The sequence below is a fragment of the Ambystoma mexicanum genome, chromosome 7p, assembly GCF_040938575.1.
Source record: "Ambystoma mexicanum isolate Mex_15411 chromosome 7p, UKY_AmexF1_1, whole genome shotgun sequence".
Classification (NCBI taxonomy): Eukaryota; Metazoa; Chordata; class Amphibia; order Caudata; family Ambystomatidae; genus Ambystoma; species Ambystoma mexicanum.
The window spans coordinates 249,365,730-249,387,988 of NC_090939.1; the positions used below are offsets into that span (position 1 = coordinate 249,365,730).

At 48.3% G+C, this 22,259-nt stretch overlaps 1 protein-coding gene across 4 annotated transcripts in view; it reads right to left on the reverse strand.

The window, feature by feature from the left end:
* Positions 1-22,259, reverse strand: part of ITSN1 (intersectin 1) — a 3,188,156-nt gene that overhangs the window by 1,004,303 nt on the left and 2,161,594 nt on the right. For all 4 annotated transcript variants that reach the window (XM_069636218.1, XM_069636217.1, XM_069636220.1 and 1 more), the window contains one exon: positions 17,367-17,449. In XM_069636218.1, the coding sequence (XP_069492319.1) occupies positions 17,367-17,449 (83 nt within the window). The remainder of the gene's footprint in view (positions 1-17,366; positions 17,450-22,259) is intronic.

Below are 22,259 nucleotides of genomic sequence, written 5' to 3' on the forward strand. Positions count from 1 at the left end.
CCTGACCAGTTCATCCACAGGGCGTTCCCCTGGGAGTCTGGTTGGGGGAACCTGGATGCAAATCCTGGGCATTGTCTGTTTTCGCTTGTGGCGAATAGGTCTATAGTGGGGAAACCCCACTGAGAGAAGATATCTTCTACGACTTCTCTGTGTAGACACCATTCGTGTTCCTCTGTGAGGGGGCCTCTGCTCAGAGCATCCGCTAGAGAATTGAGATCCCCTGGAACATGTTGCGATGACAGGAAGATGTTCCGTCTGAGTGCCCATCTCCAAATTTTCTGGGCAAGCTTGGACAGATTTGGCGAACAAGTCCCTCCTTGCTTGTTCAGGTAAAACATGGCTGTTGTGCTGTCCGTCCAGATTTGCACCGACAGATTTAGCAGGTAGGGTTTGAACGCTTGAAGCGCTCTGAATACTGCCAGAAGCTCTAGCAGGTTAATGGGATTCTTGGCCACTGAGTGAGACCAGAAACCCTGAGCTGTGTGGTGGAGATGGTGAGCTCCCCACCCCGTCAGGCATGCATCGGTTGTGACTACCGCCTGTATCTCGAGATCGTAAAAGGGTTTCCCCTTGGACAGATTTTCTCTTGTCCACCAGTGAAGGCTTTGTACAAGTGTTGGTGAAACGACCACTAGATCGTCCCACTGACCACTTGCCTGAGACCACTGTTTCGCCAACCATTCCTGCATGGGACGCAGGCGCACGTGGGGGACCAGGTAAATACATGACACCATCATGCCCAGCAAAGGCATTGCTTTGCGTACCGTTATCTGGCGACCGGACTGATACTGCGGAATTTGCAGCAGTATATTTCGAATTCTTTCCTCAGAAGGAAAGGTCAAACCCTCTTGAGTGTCTAGGATAGCTCCTAGGAACTGTTTGGAGGTGCTTGTCCTTTGAATGTTTGTTCTGCAAATTACTGGGGTCTCCCCCGTGATGAGCCAGTCGTTCAGGTAAGGGTACACCGGGATTGCCTCCCTGCGTAGGTGTGTTGCCGCCACCGCCAGTACCTTGGTGAATACCCTTGGAGCCGAAGCTATCCCGAAGGGCAGTACCTTGAACTGGTAGTGCCGACTGTCCACCTTGAAGCGCAAGTACTTTCTGTGCGCTGGGAACATGGAAATATGAAAATAGGCATCTTTCATGTCCAATGTTGCCATGTTATCCCCCTTTTTTAGGAGGGGGATTACCTCTTGGAGAGTAGTCATGCGAAATCTTTGGGGCTTAACATACTTGTTTGCAGGCCGTAAATCCAATTGAGCGCATTGTCAAATCTTTTTTTGGTACAAGGAAGAAAGTTGAATAAATACCCTTGTTTACCTGGTGTCCCGGGACGAGCTCTATCTCGTCCTTTGCTAGCAGATTGACGATCTCCTCGAGGAGGATCTTCTGGTGGTCCAAAGAATGTATTTTTTGTCATGGAGGATGGTTTCGGGGAAGCTCTAACAGTTCTATGCAGTACCCTGCGGATACTGTGGACAGCACCCATCTGTCTGATGTGATCCCTTCCCAAGCTTGGGTGAAGTTGGAAATGCGTCCCCCTACTGGGGTTGCGTGAGAAGGGACCCTGAACGGAGCGTCACTGTTTTGGTGGAGGCGTGCCGCCGCCTCTACTGGGGCTGCCTCAACCTTTACCACATCCTCTTTTATTACCCCTGCCATAACCCTGGGTAGACTGCTGGTTGTTATTGTTCCATGGTGTACCCTGCCCCTGGGAATAGTTAGATCCTCTCTGGAAATTTTGTCCGCGTGGGCGACGAAAATTGCCATTCCCTCTTTGATTAGGGAGTTTATTGGTTAGTTGGCCTAGGGAATGAGTGTCTCATACTAATCCTTGGCATTTTTCAGCGCGTCCTCGACCGCCTTACCAAACAGATCCGGCTCCACCGGTTTATCTAACAATGATGCTTGGGTTTCAGCCTTGAATTCAGACTGCCATAACCAAGCGCGTCTCTTGATAACAGTCTCTTCTGCTATCAATCTGCTGGTGTTATCCGCGGCATCAAAGGTTGCTTTTAAAATGCAACCGGACAGGGCTCTTCCCTCTGCGGAAACTCGTGCCAATTGGCTCTTTAAGGGTTCTGGGGCGGAGTCTATGAGTGCCGTGACTTCTTCCCACTGGTGGCAGTTGTAACTGGCCAACAGGGTGGTGGAGTTCACAATCCTTGCCTGGTAGGCGGAAGTGGAGTCTACCTTCCTGCCCAACCCATATTGTTTCTTGCTCTCCTTGTCTGGAGGAGCTTCGGACGATGACAAGGGTGTTCCCGCCCTCTTACGGGTGTTTGTAACTACCAGGGAGTATGGCTTCAGATGCCCCCTTATGTATAGTGGGTCTGATTGGGCTGCCCTGAAAAGTTTCTCAATCCTTGGGTTCACTGCCCTCATGCGGTTGGGATTTATAAGTGAGGGGTCTATTCTCCTCTGAATAGACTTAAGGATAGGGATGGCCTGCGCAACAGGTCTCCTTTCTCCTACTAACTCCTCAGCGAAGTCTCTCTCTTCCTGAGCACCCCGGGTGTCGATGTGGACAGAACTTCATTCAGGAGAGGCTGATTGTCGACAGGGGAGTCGGTAATCGGGGGTTCTTTCTCTACCGGGGAATCTACTCTGTGGGTCTCAGGGTCTTCCTCTTCTTGGTCCTCATCATCCCCATTGTAGCCCATACCAGTTTGCTCTTCCAACATGCCCAAATCTGGATCCTCACAAAAGGATGTATCCCCTTGATATTGAGAGTAGGGCTGTATATAGAAAGGGTCTGAAGACCGCGTTGGGGCTTCAAACCGGGACTTCTTACTTGGAGGTATTGGATCCTTAGAGCCTGAGGGTGCTGACCCGTCAGGAGTATAGGAGAGAAAGTGTTCAGGGTTTTTTGTGTAAAAATCTGCCAATGACGACATCCTTGACATAACCCTGTCTATGTCATCACTAGACTGTTCTCTAGAACTGGGAATGACCCTTTCTGGGACTTTTTCCGACTTATCCTGACTAGACTTACTGGTTTTAGCAGGGGTCCTTGGGATAACAGAAGACTGGGACTTGTCTGTCTGTTTATGTGGAGTGGAAATTTTTTGAGGTGTGTAAGGAGGCTGAGACTGCTTCCTTTGTTGTTTGCCCCCCTCCCCGTGGGCGGAAGAGTGTTTTCCCTGCCTTTTCGCCCCTTTGGAGCCTTCCGACGCCCGGCGTCGAGGTTCAGGGGTAGTGTCCCTATCTTTAGAACGTGGAGGTAGGGACTCGGGAGCCGCCGTTACGCGGTCTGCGGGCACCGAATCCTGGAGTGCGGTCTGGGGATGGAAGTCGGCTTCGTCTTCCGACAATACTTCCGTTAACTTGGGGAGCAAGGCACTCTTGGCAACAGTGTATGATTGCCTGGAGTCATGCGGCGATCTAGATCGAGAACGCCCAGAGGACACTGATTCGGACCGTGTGCCTCTTTCCGAGAACTCGACTTGCGCGTCGAGTCTTGGTTGGACTTCATGTGCTTTGTGCAAGTGCTGTGGGTAGCGCTTGTGTCGCCGGGGGTCTTCCCCCATAGCCGCCCTGCCGGACGACCTTCCGAGGTCGGGGACTTGCGCTCGGCTGTCTCTTGACGCCACGTTGCCCTCGCCGTCTGAAAGCACGGCGTTGCTGCCATCGCTGAAGGCGCCCTCCGCTGCCATGGCCTCCTGACACCTGGCGTGATGGGCCCAACGCTTGACCGAACGGTCCTTTAGTGTTTTCGGTTTAAACCTACTACACGCTCTGCAGTTCGCCTCGGGGTGGTCCCCCGGCAAGCAGAGATTGCACGTGGTGTGTTGTCAACCCACGGGTACTTGCGGTTGCACTTGGGGCAGAATTGGAAAGGGGTACCCTCCATACGCACCTTGTGGCAGCGGGCTGTTTAGTGTAGGAATTTATAAGAATGTACCTATATACCAAAAGAGTGTAGAGTATGTCCACCCCCCACTCTCCCTACTTGCAGGGCCGAGGCCAGAGGCCTTCCGAGGCCCAAATCCGTCGTGCAACTGTCAACGGTCGATTTCTTCTCCGGGCCGGCGTCGAGTGTGGAAGTTCGGTGACTCGACGTTGGGGTGGAGAATGGGGAAAATATAACGATATTTTGCAAAAGTATGGCTAAGGCCAGGGAACTCGGCGAAATGCTTGCGACCAGTATGGCAGAAAAAAACAATCTGAGGGTCCGACACGCGTGAGGAATCATGGGTACAGTGCACGTCACACAAGGGATAGTATTACTGGCACGCCCTGTGTCGACGCCCATTTTCGAATTTCAAAAAACAAACTAATACTCCGCAGCTTCCACTAGATGTCGGCCTATGCACAGCATGTGATCTAAGCAGGTTCCACAAGCCTCAGAAATATATATATACACGTCTCAACGCCCCATACCTCAGTACCCCTGTTTTCCCCCCGTGCTTGAATGCTGCAGAGGAAAACAATGGGAAATTAGGCTAACTAGACAGTAAAAACTTGACAAAGGAAAAACATAGCAAGAGGTGAAAAAACAACTTGGAATAAAGTCCTCCAGTATTAAAGAGAAACTTTTTTAAAAAAAATGTTTTAAGGCAAACTACTTGCCAGATAGGAGCAGTCATACCAGAGTCTTAACCAGGCGTCCATTTGCTTAGATAGATGCACCAGGCCATAAGAAATTTCTGAGCGGGGATGGACAGGAGGGGAGATGGGGAAGAATCGATAGAATGAACAATACAGAAAGGTAATCTCTCCTTTAATGAATAGTTTTTCTCTTGCAGATTCCTCATCTGATAGACTCCCAAAGCAGTAGGTGAAAGAGACGGGCAGAAAGTTAGACAAAGATTTTGTAGCACTGCCCTGCCAAAATCAAAACTATAGTGTTTAGTAAAAGTATGACGAGAGGACCATGTTGCAACATGAGAAATATCCCTAACAGGGACCCCCCCCTTTTGTAATGCAGTCGACGCAGAGATTCCCCCCCCCCTACTCGAATGCGGCACCTGATCCCAGACAGTAATTTCCTGCCTGTGGACTGGTAACACACTGCTATGCAGAAGATGATCCAGTGGGACAATGTTTGTTTGGTTATCGCTAGGCCTTTACGGGCTAAGGAGAAGGCCACAAAGAGTTTGTCCGTTCTTTTGAACTTAGGCGTCCTTGTGATATAGATGTTTAGAGCCCTTTTTGGATCCAGGCGATGGAAGCGGTCCTCTTCCTTAGAAGAGTTCAGTCTATGGACTGTGATAGGTGGAGACAACTTTTGGGAGAAATCCAAATCTCCCCCAGAGCGAGACTTTCTCTCTCTCTCGAAAAAAAAAGAAATAAGGAAGGGCTGTTTGCAGCATAAGGCTTGCAATTCACTCACCTGCCTAGCGGATGTAATTGCCACTAGAAAGGCTGTCTTTAAGGAGAGCAGCCACAAAGAGCAAGTTTGCATTGGCTCAAAGGGAGCCGCCATGAGATATGTTAACACTAGATAAAGATCCCACTCTATGACAACAAAGGGAGTTGGCAGAAACCTATTTACAAGGCCCTTCAGGAATTGTGCCATCACCGGGATCGTAAAATATGAACCTTGATCCAGGGTTCTCAAACACAGACAAGTCTGCCAAATATCCTTGGACTGTGGTGACCTAAAGGAATGCTGAGGGCAGTGACAGAAGGAACTCCATCACGTTCCCTGTACCACGCCTCAAATCATCTCGACCTGCACTCATAAGAATCTTGTAGGAGCACCTTGAACGGATAGTGCTTGTCCCCCATGATAAACCTCAGGAACTTCCTGTGCTTTCGATTTACCGGCACATGGAAATAAGCACCCTACAGATCTAAAAAAAAAAATCTGTAGCAGCGAAGCTGGATGGGATATCTATCAGATGAGGAATCTGAGAAAAGCAATCCATTGAACTACTCTGATGAACTGGAGCCTTTGGATTGGTGTAACTTGCGACTTCTTCAAATTCGGGGTGATGCCCAGGTTGTGCAGTAGTAGGCAGGTGTACTCTAGATGAGACGAGACCTGTCCCGCTGACTTATCTCGGATCAGCCAGTCGTCCAAGTACAGACATACATGGACCCCGGATCTCCTGAGGCGAGCTGCGACTACTGCCATGAGCTTGGTGAAGACCTTTGGCCCAGAGGTCAACCCAAAGGGAAGCACCTTGAACTGATAGTACTTGTTCCCTATGAGTAACCTCATGAACTTCCTGTGTGTTTGATGTATTGGCACTGTAATGTTTACCTTGTCTCTGCAAGAGTGCCTGGACCCTCGGGATGACTGACGCTGTTCGAGTACCTGCGCGTGGGCTCCTAGGGCTTCACCTACGGGGAGAATACAAGTGTTACTCAAATACCTTCTGTGTGGCCTCCCTGACACCTCCCTAGCCGCCTCCTTCTTCCCCTCCAGGTGTTCCCCCTTGTCTTCCCAAACAGGGGCTAGCTCACATGTTTTGTGCGTGTATGATGCTGGGCTCTCTGTCCTGCTGTCAATCGTAGGGGCGCAAACTTCTGTATTCGGTGTGTAGCACAAGTTTCCTCGCTGGTATTTAGGCTCAGATCGGTTGTGGCCTGTTAGTGTTGTATGTCTCTTTGATGTTGTGTCTTTTTATGTCCTGAGGCCTTAGCAGAGTGGCCTGTGGTGGTCCAGAAAGTGTCCTCAGAGACGTAAACAAGGTCCTATGGATGATTTGTGCCTTGTGCTTTCCAGAGAGTTCAGGCACAATCTGTCTAAGTTGTAGCTGCTGCCTTGCGAGAGATATGCACCGCATGCTTTCTTTGGCAGCTGGGAGTTCAGTAACAGCTGGTGAGGGATGAACAGCTGAAAGTCGGCGCTTCTGAGGGATGAGGGACGACTGACCAGAGCTGCAGAGGGATCCAAGAGGACCCACGTGATGCCAATGGTAAGTACAAATAAGTAGGAAACTTGCTGTGATCCACGTTCAATAATCCTAGTCTTCTTTCTAGCAGGTCGGGAGAGCTCACCCGTAAACGTTACTGTTGCAGAAGCGGAATAACACGAAGCAGCGTTGCACGCCTGGGTGTGGCTTTTATAGACAGCCACTCCCATCAACTGGAAATGCACCAGAAAAGTCTGATGGCCATCCATCTTAGTACAACCAGGAAATACACAGGAACCCTTGCCTACGGATGAGTCTTTGCCTGTAATTGCCACCAAATGCACCATGATTAAGTCAGATGTGTGCCTACCCTAGAAATCTTGGACCGGAGGTACCCACGTGTGTGAATGAACAGGCAGCCCGGCTCTGGACGGTGGAACGTTGTAGAACTGTGGAGTTGATCTGGTGGGCATGACAGGCACATGGAAAGAAAAGTCCTGCAGATTTATTGACACCAGCCAGTCTTGAAGTTTGAGAGCGTGGAGAATTTCTCTCAGCGTCATCATCCTGAATTTGTCCTTCCTCAGGGACTTGCTCAAGGCCCTGAGGTCCAGAATGGGACGCAAACCTCCTCCCTTCTTGGGTATCAGGAAATAACAAGAATACCAGCCCGATCCTCTCTGCTCGGAAGGTACCTCTTCCACGCCACCCTTCAAACACAGGGCTCTCAGTACTTCCTGGGGCTCCTGTCCCAGTTGGATTGAGGTGGATGTCTGTCCAGAGGTTTTCTTAAAAAGGGCAGATAACCCCACTGAACAAGCTGTAGAGCCTGCGCCTCAGAGGTAATCTCTTGCGACTGTGGCCAACACCCTGCCAACCGTCCACCAACCGGTAAGGTGGGAAGTGGGGAAATCAAAGCAGCTTAGAGGGCAGAGCCCCCCCACCGCTGCCGCTCTTTGCTGGCCTCTCGAAGCCCCTCTTCCCCTACCTAGCTTGTGGGAGCTGAGCCTTTCTAACATAAGGCACATAGCGCCTATAGCCATTAGAGGCAGAGCTGAGGGCAGGTTTGGCCCAGTGCGTAGCTAGGCCCAGCGGTTTTGCAGCTAATTTTGACTATTTCATCTTTTCCAAGTGTCGTCAGACTTCTGGCCGAAAAGGAAATCGCTTTGAAAGGCATGTCCAGAAGCCTATTCTGAACATTTGTAGAGAATATCACATCGAACAGCCCACACAGTCGGCCATGTCCAGGCATGTTTGCAGCGACTGCCTGGCCACCTCCTTCCCATCTTCCATCAGCTGTAAAAATACATCCCGCATTGCACCTTCGGTGATGTACTCAGCCGCATGCTCCACAGCTTTCCATAAGCTAAAGGAGTATTTTGCGCATCTGAAGGATACATTTGTGGCTTTCAGCGCCATGCTGCCAGAAGTAAAAACCTTCTTGGCTATTGTATCCAAGCTTTTACCTTCTTGATCTGGGGGCAGATTAGAAGTGGAGGCTGCAGGTCTGGTGGATATAGTGGCTGCCTGTAGCACAAGCCCTTCCGGAGAAGGGTGATGTGCCAGAAATGATGGGTCTCCTCTTGCCGGCCTATACTACCCCCCCCCATAAAGGTAGAGCAGACCGGAGGAATGAAACAGGGATGCTGCCCCAAGGAGGCTAGGGGATCAACTGCCAAATTGAGTGGCATGTTGTGTTCCGTCACAGGACCATCGTCCAGTATGTGTCAGTTCATAGCCCGGAGTAGGCACTGACGCTGACCTATCACCTAGACTGTCTACCACCCTTTCCCCTAGGGCCCGGAACTTAGCACGAGTATGAGTGTAGGGCTGGCCCTGTTGGAGCTCTAGACCCAGAGGCGTGTCTAGGCTGCTGGCATCATGTAGCCCTTAGGCCAGTGCCAAAAGGCCCGCCTGATCGCCGAGAAAATAGACTCCTCCTGCCTCAGTATATATGTGATCAATGTCCCGTTGATCGACACTCTGGTGGGAGCCGAAAATCAATGTCATGGTCTCGAAGAATCCCGACCTGGAGGGGGACATAGGACTCGTCACCGACAGTCGGTGCCAACGTAGTATCCTTTGGCAACGACAAAATAGTCAGTGGCGTCGATCATGGCTTCTGAATCCTCGTGATGTCGGGAACATCAGCGTCGCGGTGGCCTCGGGGGAAGGACCGGGCGTAGAGAGATTTAGTGCCTTTTTCGGCGTCAAGCCCAAAGGCTTGTCTGGTGTCGACGGTTTGGTGCGTGGGTGGTCAGAAGTACCGAGCACCGCCTCCAAGGCTTGCTGTTCGGGGGTGGGGGCGGTGCACCTGCAGCAGCCTGCATTTTAAACATAGCCAGCATTTGGCTCTTGAAATCTTCCCACTCCTCAAGTGGTCAGCCTAGCCGAGGGCTTACCTTTCTCAGACGATGACCTGGACTCATGTCGACGACTGTGGTGCTTATTCTTGTGCGAAGACAAAGCGTGGCTCCTCGATTGTGACCCCTTGTTGGCCCTTCTGTCAATGCTTTTCCTTCTTTTTGGGGGTGGGCCCTTCGAGTTTCGAAGAACCAGAAGATCTACTGGATTTCAGAGACGGTGGGCCACAAAGCAAGTTTGGCGTTCCGCTCGCGCAGGGACTTTGAGTGCATTTTGGCACACATCCACATCTCTGTCGGGATCCTTCCCCAAACACAATAGACAAATGTCGTGGGGATCTCTTGACATTTTTAAATGGCAATCTGTGCACTTTTTAAAAACTGAAATCCAGTGAGCAGACATCGCGGTTGAGATTTTTAGAAAAATGTGTTCAAATTTCTGACAAAACACAGTCGAGGACTACGGACGTGTTCCTCACATCAGCTTGTCAAGCACACGGAAAAAAGGTACTAAGGTATGGGGCATAGTGATGCAGTACATGTATGATGCCTGTGTCCAGAGCAGATGAGAGAGCACCGAGCAAGACGGATCGACGGAGTCGAGGTCCACTACGCCCCCTGTCTAAGTTTCCTGAAGCAGCACAGCTGGATGAGGATATCAATGAGGAATCTGTGGGAGAAAAGCAATCCATTGAAAGGTGGGATCCGAGGGAGCAGGACAGTGTTTCCTTGCAAGATCCCTGTCCACTTTGGAACATTGGCAAGTTTCTCCCATACCTCCAGTACAGGGGCCTCTACTGCCACATTAAAGGGCAGGAGCGTCTCCTTCTAGGGGGCATCGTCCAGAATGTCACAAAGTTCGTACTGAACCTTAGACCTGGACGGAGATGATAACCCCAGAGTAGTTGCCACCTTAGCCATCAAGTGCAGGAAGATGGAGCGAGGCTTTCCTGGGGTGGTAGCTGGCATAAATTCCATCTTAGGGGAGGTGTCGAGGCCACTGGACCCTTGTAGGTCCTCTGCCATGGCCAGCACATCCTCAATTTACCTGTCGAACTTGTCTGGGAAATTCCTCACCTCCCTCGAGCCTAAAGGTTGAAGTTCAAAAGGGACCTGGTCCATGGTGCCAGTCGGCGAGGCCTCCTCACCCAAGGGCAGATCCTGTCAGCATGAAGACACCTCTGGTCTCCATCTGGTTCATGCCTGAGCCCCAAGGCGTGTATGAGTGACCCACAGAAGGCTCACTGTCAGTTGCAAAAGACACAGTGGGACCCTGCGGTGCCGGAGCAGACCTGCTGTCTAATGTGCCACAGGTGCCGAGGCCAGTGTTAGGTAGAATTCTCAGAAATGTTCTAATTCCCTCCACCTTAGAGACCCCTAGCAACTTTACTGGATTTTGAGGACTTGATTTTTTTTTTTAACCTGGAGAGAGCGAGACCCTTTTTCCCACACGCTTATGTATTTTAATGTGATTTCTGAACTTTGCGTTTCTTTTGATTATGGAGCCTGACAAACTCCATAGGCATCATCTTTTACATTCTTCACACAGCACCTTCAGTGCAGTGGCACGGGGAAGTCCGATTTCCCAAAGGTTTAAATACCTTCTCTGGGATAAAATACTGTTTCCCAGAGCAGTAAAGTGAAATTGACTTTACTTACATTTGTAACTTTCTAGAACAAGCACACACTATCTTACAATAGAGTGCTGGAGGGGTTACCTAGCATGCCCTTTGTCTAGCTTCTCATGTAACATTTTTATGTTACCCTTTTCACTCTGAATGGCTGATGGCAGTGGTTTCATTTTAACTACCGTGGTGTGCATTTACATCGGGCTGCATTCGTAGCTGCAGTAAAGCACCCAAGGGTGCCATTTATGTCAAAATGGCCCCGGTCGTCTTTTTTAACATTTCTTTGTGGAAAGGTCCTTCTTGAGATTTACTCTGCACGCCAAACCAGGTTTGGTCCCAGTGTTCGTTTTGTCTTTGGCGGGATTCATGAATGAAGCCAGCCTCTGGCTCCAGGGTATCTGGGATGAGCAGGAAGTGAGGGAGGTGCCCGAAACTCCCTGTGCTTAGACTCCTAGGAGACCCAAATGCACTCTGTAGTGATTGGCCAGCTGACTGTCCGGCAAGGACAGCCACCCTGCTGGGTGACTGACAGCTGGGCTGAAATGAATGGGAGAGAACTGAATAAAAAGGCAAGGCTTTTGGCTTGGATGACAGAGTCGATCACTGGACGAAGGAACCGAAGAAGAACTTGAAGAGGACATCTGCTACAACTCCTGGACTGTTGGTTTGCCCGGTGAAGCCCTGCTGCTGTGCTGAAACTCCAAATTCCTTTCGACAGAGAAGCCCCTGCAAGGACGACTTCTCCCCTTGAGTTGGTGGGACCAATCAACCCCAAAGTAAGCCACCTGGACATTCTCTCTGAGCTTTTCCTACAGAGTTTTTGCTGGAAACCGAATAACTAGGGAGAGGAACACCAGATTGTGTGTGTTGCTTTTAAGTTGGCCAAGAGCTCCAGGAAGATCGTCCGGACTCCCAGGAAGCAGGACTGACCAAGCCTGAGCCCCCTCAACAGTGCGGGACTGCAGAAGCAAGGAAAGTCCATCTCGACAGCCAGAAACCGCGGTGTTGCCATTTGCGGTAGTCGCGAGGAGCTGAAACACTGAAGTGCCACTTGTTGGAAAGATTGCCAGTTGCGAGCGGTGACCGTCCCATTGCAGTGCAGGAGCCCCGAGAAGTCCTCCCTCTTGTCCCCACGACTGAGGTCCAGGAACAGCGAGATCTGCAGAGCTGTACAGGAACAGAAGACATCTGCTGCACTTTTTCTTCAATACAAAGGTGCTGTAAAGTCTGAGAGAACTTACCTCTCATTGTAGAGTTGCTTGCATCTTCTACTACTCACAAGTCTAATCAGCTTGTGGCCCTACATTTGATTCTTCTTTTCTTCAAAGACTTCTAAATCATTGTGCAAAGACTTTTCTACTTACCTACCAGCGGTGCTTCATCCTCTATAAGACTTTTGCCCATTCACTTTGGCCTATCCTGTTATACTGAATGACTTTGCTGTGGGGATCCAAAAGTATTTGCCTGCTTAAGAATATTTGTGTTCCCTTGTTTGCTCTAATCACCTTTTCCTTTTACCAACTTCTAACAGTATTCTAAATGCAAACAGTAAGATATTAATGTACCCAGCACCCTAGCTATTGAAGTCACCTGAGGGTGTAGGTTGTGTCTGTGGGACATCCCAAAAGGGTCTTCATTGATTTTAGAATATTAGGAGTGTGTTTTTGAAGTGTATTTGAGTGTTGCCTTTATATGGCTCTCTTCTGAAGAAGGCTTACTAACTGACTAATTATTGTTTATTCAAGAAACCTTGTGTGAAAGAGTTTATTTGAATACTTGCCACTGTAAATCTCTGTGTAACTCCCCTACAGCTCACATTGACCCCTCTTGAGATAAGCCTGTCTGTTCAATGCGCTACCAAACTGTAGTACAAGCTTATACTAAAGGTTGGGTTTCCCATCACCTGTAGTCAGAGTTGTTGCAGTGCACACTAAGGGTACTGCCTACAAACTTTGCCTAAGAGCCAGAGCAGCCAGCACCTTGGCGAAGATGTCCTACATCTTCAGGTGAAACGTCTCTCATTGCTCCAGCGTGGCAGACTGGGTGGGAAAAGGTACCTGCGTCGGACGCTCAGGGGACACCCACCCAGGAGCAGTGGCTGCTATTCAAAGATGAAGACGGTGCAAGAACTCACTCAGGGAGCGGGACCGCTTCCAATGCTGCCCTTTCTTCTTCTTGTCCTTTCCTTTCCTTTGCACATAGCCACCGGCTCCTTGAATCGTTGTCCGGCTCGGTGCAACGTCGAGCGAAGTGCCTCACCATTCGAGTTGTGGACAAAGATAAAGATCTTTACCGTCCTCTCCCGGAGGGCCTTCGCGTGCTGGACTGGCATTCCCAGCAATCCTGGGTGTCATGGTCCTCGCCCAGCCAATACAAACAAATCTGGTACTGATCATGCACGGCTTGAAGCCCAAGACCTTGGACGGAGTAGGCATGGTGTAGTTTAATAGTACGAAAAAGCTTGATGAGTGTGTTCTGATCAGCAAACAGAGTGCGCAGAAAAAAGGAACTGAAGTCAGGCGCTATATATAGTGGCCCTGATGTCGTATCCGGCGTGGGTCTACGTGGAGCTACGCTGTGCCCCTTGGAGGCAGAAAGAAAAGTTTCCTGAGAACAGCTGTGCTTGGATAGGGCTATCAAAGATGAGGAATCCGTGGGAGGAGAGAATCCATTAGAAAACTCGATCAATTGCTTTGTGGTTTTAAGAGGTAAAGTTTCTACTGAGTTCAGTACCCTCAGTGCCGATCTGAGAGTAATTGGACACCGAGCCGAAGGAGCTGAGCTGGAGAATGTACAGCTGCCCACTTGAGTGTCTCTACCAGCTGAAATGTGCGGTACACCCAACCAACACCATCGGCAGAGCATGTTTATTTATTAACACAAATACAAACAAAACATAACAAAACCGGAGTCCGAAACCACCAGTGTCACCCTGCTTTACAACATGTTTCAGGAACATTTTACTAAACCGAGCCGTCAAGATACCATTCCATTCCAACCAAGCTTCCTCAAGCATTTAACAGGTATTGAACATATTTCGTGCAAAAAGAAAAATATGGACAGTAGAAGCACACCCTATTGTCAGAGATATAATCTACTCTAATTCGTACTTGGTCAGTGGGTTGCTAATTGCAAAAACTATTCAAGGTGCAGAGGATCAAGGTGCAGAGGAGAGAGATGCAACCTGGACACCTAGGTTGCCTAAATACAGAAAAGACAAAGTTCTCAAGTCGGGAACTCACGTCCCCTGCACACTATCGTATGTCTGGAATACCATACCAAAAATTTAATTTATTATTGTTTTTGCATAATCCTTTTCTAGAAATTGAATTGCCCATGATGAAGAGTGTGCAACACTCGAAACGCGTTGGGACCCCTCGACTACATCATCATGAATAAAATGAAGATGGTTATTGTGACGTAAAGTGACTGAAAGCTCATATTTTCCTGTTTTTCGTCTAAATTGTATTCTCTCCAAAATATGTTACAACTTCTTACCTAAAATAATGTGAAGCTAAATGATGAATTTTTGGTCTGGAATTCCAGACATACGATAGTGTGCAGGGGACGTGAGTTCCCGACTTGGGAACTTGTTTGTCTTTATTGAACATATTTCGCCCAGTTCTCAGGCAGTCTTCCACGTAGCGGCAAATTTTGAATAAAAGCAGTCTCCAGATCGTGACAATATGCTACTTCCTCCAGGTTTACATTTTGTGTGGGGGGCCCTCCCCCATGACATGGCAATCCTCCTACGTGCCAATGCGAGCAAAAGGCCTGTAAGCCGAGAGGTCACCAATGGCAGGTGCCTCGTGTTCCCCAATAACACTAACATAGGGTCTTGGTCGAGCGCCTACCCCACAATAAGTGAGACCCTAGACACCACCTCCTCCCAATATTTACCAATAGCTGGGCAGGACCATGCCAGGTGTAAAAGGTCAGCAGGACTGGTCCCGCACTTGGGGTGTCTACGAAATGTATATGCAATTTTGCCGGCATGTGATACACCCAGTGAACAAAATGAATCAATTGCAATCTGGAGTTTAAAGAAACCTCTTGCGCCTGTAGTGCCACACAATTCCAGTCATCTTTGGGTTTGTTCTGTTCAGTGACCTCTCCCACCTCCGCCTTCAGCCCTCCCCTGCCCACGGGATCTCTTCTATAAGGCTACCATATAAACTGGAGACAAACCTGCCCACTCCCTCCAATTGCATTAACCTGTGCAGCAGCATCTAGGTAGCCAGCTGTTTAGGAAAGGATGGGAACATGACCTTCAGAGTGTTATGTACTCGAAAGCACATAAGTGTATCCAGCACGGAAGTCCCTCCCATTTCCCTCATCTGGGCCAGTAAGTTGAGGGTCTTCAACAAAAATCTCCTCAAAGATAGGTATGCTAAGTGTCTTGACCCACTGAATATAGGCTCTTTACCCAGTAATTACCATATCTGCCACATTTCTAACGGGACGGAGGTCGAATATACAGTTTCAACCCCGGTCCACCTTTCGCCAGACCGCACAGATGATACTGACTATATGCATAGACCCTGGCGCCGCTCTGGGTGCACCTAAAATATGTTAACACAAGCGACCAGGTGCAGCCAGCACCCTCTCTACCTGGACATGTGACCTGATAAATTGTGTTGCATACCAAACGTGTGTCTGTGCCGTCCAGTAGTATCGTTCTAGGACCCGGAGTGCCAAACCCCCCTCTACGATATGACTGAGTTAGTGTAGTACATGCCATCCTGGTCTGCTTCCCTGCCCATAGCAGGATTGGTAATGATCCCCCGTAACTTAAGAAAAAAAAGCCGATGTAAGCAGTAATGGAACATTGAGAAAGAGGTATGGCAATATGACAATTTTCACGATCGCTACTCGACCCATAGTGAATGTGCCACTAATTCCTGACCGGGGCTCAGGACTCTGCCATAGCTGTCCTAGAACAGGCCCGCCGGGTCCCGCGCTAGGGTAAATCCTAGATATTTGTTGGTCTCCGTCTCCCAGGCAATTCAAACCCATCAAATGCCACTGACTCCCGTGAGTGGAAATGCCAGCGAGTTGCTCCAATTGATCCACAACCCAGACAGCTTGCCGAATTTCAACACCTCCTGCATTATTGGCTATAAATTGTCAGCAAGCTCACCTACGAATAGTACCACATCCTCGGCGTATAATGAGACTATCAAATTATGTGGGCCAAGTTGTATATGCCTCTGAATGTGTTGCTCCTGTAATATGGCCGCCAAAGACTCCATAGCTAATGCAAAAAGGAGAGGAGACAGGGAGCACCCCTGCCTGGTCCCTCGCCCCATAGCTGCCAATTGGGATTGGATCGACCCACCCTTATCCTCGCTACTGGTGTTATGTAGAGGAGCGAAATCAGCAAGATGAAATAGACGGCCAGGCCAAACTTCCTTAGGTAAGTCTATGCTAAATGTAGGTCCCAGGCCGACTCCACAAGAGGTATTTTTATAAGTAGGTCAGAATATATTCTGAGGCATGAAGTGAATTTTCCGAGAAGCGTGCTGAACACGTGCTACAAAGGAACTGAGGTCAAGGGTGCAGTGAGAGCTAATTATACTGCTGCAACGTACGGCTGTGAGGATAAGGTGCACAGGAGACCTCAATGCCAATACCGCATGGCACCCCTGCTGTAAAAAAAAAAAAAAAGAAATCCAAGATGTGCTAAAGCAGGAAGAACATCAGGATGTGGAATCCGTGGGAGGATACAATCCATTAGAAATAGGTACCCAGTATGCATTGGTGCTTGATGCACAGTTGCAATGTAACATACTCGCTGCATATAATAATTAAGTGTGTTAGAATAGGTGCTAGAATAGGTGCTTTGACATCTTTACAGTATATATGGGGAAATATTTTAATGTAAGCAAGGATGCAGTTTTATCTTGTGTGTGCTTTTTTCCTCCCTCATGCTGGTTGCTTGTGGAGGAGGTATGTTGCAACTTACTGTTTGGGTAAAATAATGTGGGGAGAGATGATGCTGTGGGTGGTGTGTGTCTGAACCCTGTATGCAACCAGTCGGTTTCTGTTTGAAGTCTTAGGCTGCTCTGAGAGGTGCTGGATGTTACTCCATACTTTCAAGCCACCAGTAACTGAATGGGAAAAAAACATTTGCTATAACTGCCTGGACGCCACTTGATTGTACACCTTATGCTACATAAACGCACTCCAAAGTACTAAGACCTAGACGCCCACATGGAGCAGTTTCCAAGAAGGAAGTTGAGCTACTTGGCCAGGATGGAGGACTGCCACTAGAGGTTTCCTTGAAGGTCAAAACCAGCAATAATCTAGCAGGTGAACTTGGGATATGACATAGTACTGGCTTAACAGTGGCATTAACCTTGGCTCATCAGAAATCACAAACCTGTAAAGTAGGGTCCTACTAAGTGGCAGAGGACGGGCACATCAGGAGAAAGACTTGGGCCTGTACGAACTGATACGTTTTTGGAAATAAAAGAAGCAGTGGAATTTTTTATTAAGATACAAAGAATCAATGGGATTTATTTTAATGACAATACAATTATTTTATATTTTTCAGTGGGATTGCTCACCTTCGCCTGAAACTGCATTTTTTAAAACTGGTGATGGCACTCTCTTTATACTGGCAGGACTTTCTGAAGATGTCGAATCAATGCTTAAATAAAAGAAAGTTTGCAAGCGTTTACTTTTTGCAGGAACACCAAACATAAAAAATGACCAACACTGAGCACTGCAAATTCGATTTTAATAGAGAAATTCTAACGCCTACTTAAAAAATGAACAAATATCTTAACATTTTAAAAGCTGTTAAGGACAACAAGATAATATGCATGTTAGAAACGATGATGCCAAATATGCCTTTTCAAAATTGTGCATTTCCTGTGGGCATTTTGTGCTTTCTAGCAATAAGCAACCAGTTTGATGGTTCACTTCATAAATACATTTCTTAAAACAGTACATGCTATTTTACTGAACTGACAATGAGACAAGTACTGTCCTGGGCTCTCTCCAACTATGGAACACCCAATCTCTACTTGTGGTTTCTTCGGCTGCCTCCCACCACTTAGCATTTTATACAGTGCTGTATATAATAATAATAATAATAATAATAATAATTAACATGAAAGGTGTGCTTGAAGGCCCATTGACTGGGACAAATGCACACAAAAATAAGCATGTAGTCAGTGGCTACAATGCCATTCGGTAAAGTAGTTGGACTGTGTGAAGTTCCAAAACAAGTTTAAAGATGGCATTTACTGTTTTCTAAACAGTTATCTACATATGGTTCCATTGAATCAGAAAGACAACATTAGTATGGATTTGTTTCCTTAAATTATGGCACTTCTGCAAAAGCAGGGATTTACCAGAATTAAACTTCTACAAGCCAAGCTTGCATGATGGGTTGAATCTTTCAGTTTACTGGTTGCCAATTCTAGAGCTCTACATCTCATGTACTCTTAATAGGCATTTGTACTGTGTCAACTCCAGGTCGTAGCAGATAAAGTGCACAGGCATGTCCCTGGAGTGGTGTACTGTGGGGCATGCAGACCATAGCCTGGTGGAGAAAAGGAGAAATTACTTTACCGTAGTGTTCTTTCTATGGATTCTTCTCCTGCAGATTCCTTATCATGATAGATATCCATCTCCCAGCATTGCTGTTCGGAAACATTTCGACACAGGGGCGTAGTGGACCTCGACTCGGCCGTCGATCCGTCTTTTCTGGCTCTCAATCATTACTAGGCCCCATGACTTCGTTCCCGTAAATTTTACACCTTGCAATTGAACGCTGCTGAAGGATAATCAAAGGAGGAGGCTAACCAGCCATTAAAACATTAACAAGGTTACACTGAAACGGGGTGAACCCGCAACAATGCTTGAAGAAAACAAAAAAAAAAAATGTTTTGTTTTGAAAAAACAGAAATGGTCATACGAGAGCCATCACCAGATGCCTTCTTATTTGGACAGAAGCGACAACCACACTTTTGTTGTCACTTGGGGAGTGACCTACTTACCACTTTGTGTGTTGGGAAGCAGGGTAGCTAGTTGTGGAACCTGTGTTGTTCATATACTTCATCCACTATAGCCCCCTATTAAAAAAAGAGGAAACACATTTGCACAAATCTTTTGTAACCAGATGTTTCTCATCTAACATTTTTATGTTAACCTTTGTACAATTAATGAGTAGTGGCAATGGTTTACTTTTAACTACCATTGGGAGTTTCTACCGCGGGCTGCGTTCACAGCTGCAGTAATGCATCCATGGGTGCCCATTTTGTCGAAATGTCATTGGTCGTCTTTTTTTGCCATTTTCTTGTTGGAAAGGTCCTTCTTGAGATTTACTCTGCGTGCCAAACCAGGTTTGGTCCCTTTGTTTGTTTTGTCTTTGGGGAGATTCGCGAGTGAAGCCTGCCTCTGGCTCGGTTATGTCTGCCAGGGGCAGGAAGTGAGGGAAGTGCCCGAAACTCCCTGTGCTTAATCCCCTTGGTTACAGGAGTGCACCAAAAGTTGATTGGCCGACTGGCTGTCCGGCAAGGATAGTCACCCCGCTGTGTGACTGACAGCTAGGCTGGAATGAATGGGAGAAACTTGCATAACAGGCAAGGCTTTTTGGCTTGGAAGGCAGAGTTGACCACTGGACGAAGGAATCCAAAGAAGAACTTGGAAGAGACGCCTGCTGCAACTCCTGGCCCATTGGTTTGGCTGGTGAAGCCCTGCTGCTGTGCTGAAGTTCTGAATTCGCCGCGACTAGAGAAGCCCTGCAAGGACGACTTCTCCCCTTGAGTTGGTGGGACCAATCCACTCCAAAGTGAACTCGTTTGGACATTCTCTTGGAGCTGGCTGTTCTTCCACAGCTGCTGGAACCGTAGTGCCAGGGAGAGGAACACCAAACGGAGTTCACCACTTTTAAGTCGGACTTGTGAGCTTGTGGAAGATCCTCCGGACTCCCAGTAAGCAGGACTGACCAAGCCTGAGCCACCAAAACAGAGTGCTGGACCCCAGATGTGAGGAAAGTCCAGAGTAGTATCCGAGAGTCTGCAGTGGTGCTATATGCTGAGACGCGAGGAGCTGAAACCGTGAAGTGCCGAAAATAGAAGTTGGTCCTTTTCTGCCGCTGACCATCCCGTTGTGTTGTAGGAGTCCCCAGAAGTCCTCCCTCTTGTCCCCACGACCAAGGCCCAGGAACAGCATGATTTACAGAGCCACACAGGAACAGAAGCCAGCTGGAACCATTTCTTCTAACCAAAGTTACTGTACATTCTAAGAGAACTTACCTCTTGTCTTGTAGCCTTACTTGATCTCAGTTGAGAATTGTCTTGGTTACTTCTGTAGAGTTGCTTGCATCTTCTACCTCTCATAAGCCTCCCAGCTTGTGACCCTACTTTGATTCTACTTTTTCTACAAAGACTTCTAAAACATTGTGCAAGACTTTTACTTACCTACAAAAAGTGCTTCAGCTCACCTAGACTTTTGCCCAATTGACATTGGCTGGCCTGGCTCCCTCAATGACTCTTCTCTCCTCTGATTGTGTGTTGGCACCTTCCTTCCAGTAAAGGGTTAACTCACTTTGCATTAGGGGGTTCAAAAGTACTTACCTGATTCAGAATATTTGTGTGATCTCTTGTTTTATTCTGAAATCTCTTTACTTTAACACTCATCTCAGTATTGCTCTAAATGTACCAGTGATATATTAATGCCCACAGTACCCTAGCTATTTAAGTGTCCCGAGGGTGTAGGAAGTGTCTGGATGCCATCCCAAATGGGTATTTGCTGATTTAGAGAAACTAAGAGTGTGTATTTGTGTATTAATATTATTTTGCCCCTTCTGAAGAAGGCTTATTCAAACTGACTGTTAAATTAATTGTTTAATCAAGAAACCTTGAGTGTAAGTGTTTATTTGGATACTTGTCACTGTGAATCTCTGTGTAACCACCCTACTGCTCACATTGACCCCTCTTGAGATGAGCCTGGCTGCTCAGCCACACTACCAACCTGTGTAGCACAGACTTATACCAAAGGTTGTGTTTCTTTTGCCAGGAGGTGAAGGTTGTTGTAGTGCACCCAAAGGGTACTGCTCCAAATCTTGCCCAACATCCAGGTATGGAAATACATGGACTCCGGCTCTCCTGAGGTGAGCTGCAACTGCTGCCATGAGCTTGAAGACCCTTGGTGTGGAGGTCAACCCAAAGGGAAGCACTTTGAACTGATAGCGCTTGTCGCCAATGAGGAACCTTAGGAACTTCCTGTGCTTTTGGTGTATCGGCACATGGAAATAAGCACTCTGCAGGTCTATCGACACCAGCCAGCCCTGGAGTTCGAGAACGTGGAGAATCTCTCTCAACGTCCCCATCCGGAATTTGTCCTTCAAAGGGAACTTATTCAAGGCCCTGAGGTCCAGGATGGGACGGAGACAACCTCCCTTCTTGGGCACCAGGAAGTAATGGGAATAGCAACCCGACCCTCTCTGATCAGGAGGTACCTCTTCCATGGCACCCTTCGTCAACAGGGCTCTCAGTTCTTCCTGGAGCTCCTTTTCCAGGTTGGATTGGGGGAGGTGGAGGTCTGTCTGGAGGCCTCTTCAGGAAAGGCAGACAATAACCCCACCGAATCAACTGCAGGGCCCAAACTTCAGAAGTTATTTCCTGCCACTGGGGCCAATGCCCTGCCAACCGTCCACCAACTGGTGCATCGTGGGTGGGGAAAATCAAAGCTGTGTAGAGGGTGCGGGTGACGCTGCTGCTGCTTGTCGGCCTCAAGAGGCCCCTTTGCTCCTCTGGGACGCGAGAAGCACCTGTGCCCTTGCCTGGCTTGCGAGAGCTGCACCTTCCTGCCATAGGGCACGTAACATCTATAGCCTCTGCCCCTGGAGGTGGAGCTGAAAGCAGGTTTGGCCCGCTGTGCCACTAGGCCCAAAGATTTAGCTGCCAATTTTGACTCCTTGAATTTCTCGAAGGATAGGTCTGCTTTCGGCCCGAAAAGCAGGTCATCTTCAAAAGGCATGTCCAGCAACCTGTTTTGGACATTTGGGGAGAAGCCAGAAGTTTCAATGTAAGCTTGACGTCTCATCACAACTGCTGAACCCATTGCTTTGCCAACACAGCCTGCTACGTCCAGGCCCGCCTGTAACCACCGTTTGGCTACCTCCTTCCCATCCTCCAACAGCTGTAAAAAGCTGTCCCGCATGGCACCCTTGGGGCCATACTCAGAAGCCTGTTCTACTGCTTTCCATAAGCCAAACGAGTATTTGGCGAAAGCACATGCCACATTAGTGGCTTTGAGCGCCATGCTACTAGAAGTGAACACCTTTCTGGCCAAAGCGTCACATTTTTCCCTTCTCTGTCCATAGACATATTAGAGGTGGATGCCGCGGGTCTGGTGGAAACAGTGGCCGCCTGCATAATCAACCCTTCCGGGGAAGGATGTGTGGTGAGGAAAGAAGGATCTACTGTTGTTGGCCTATACGTCCC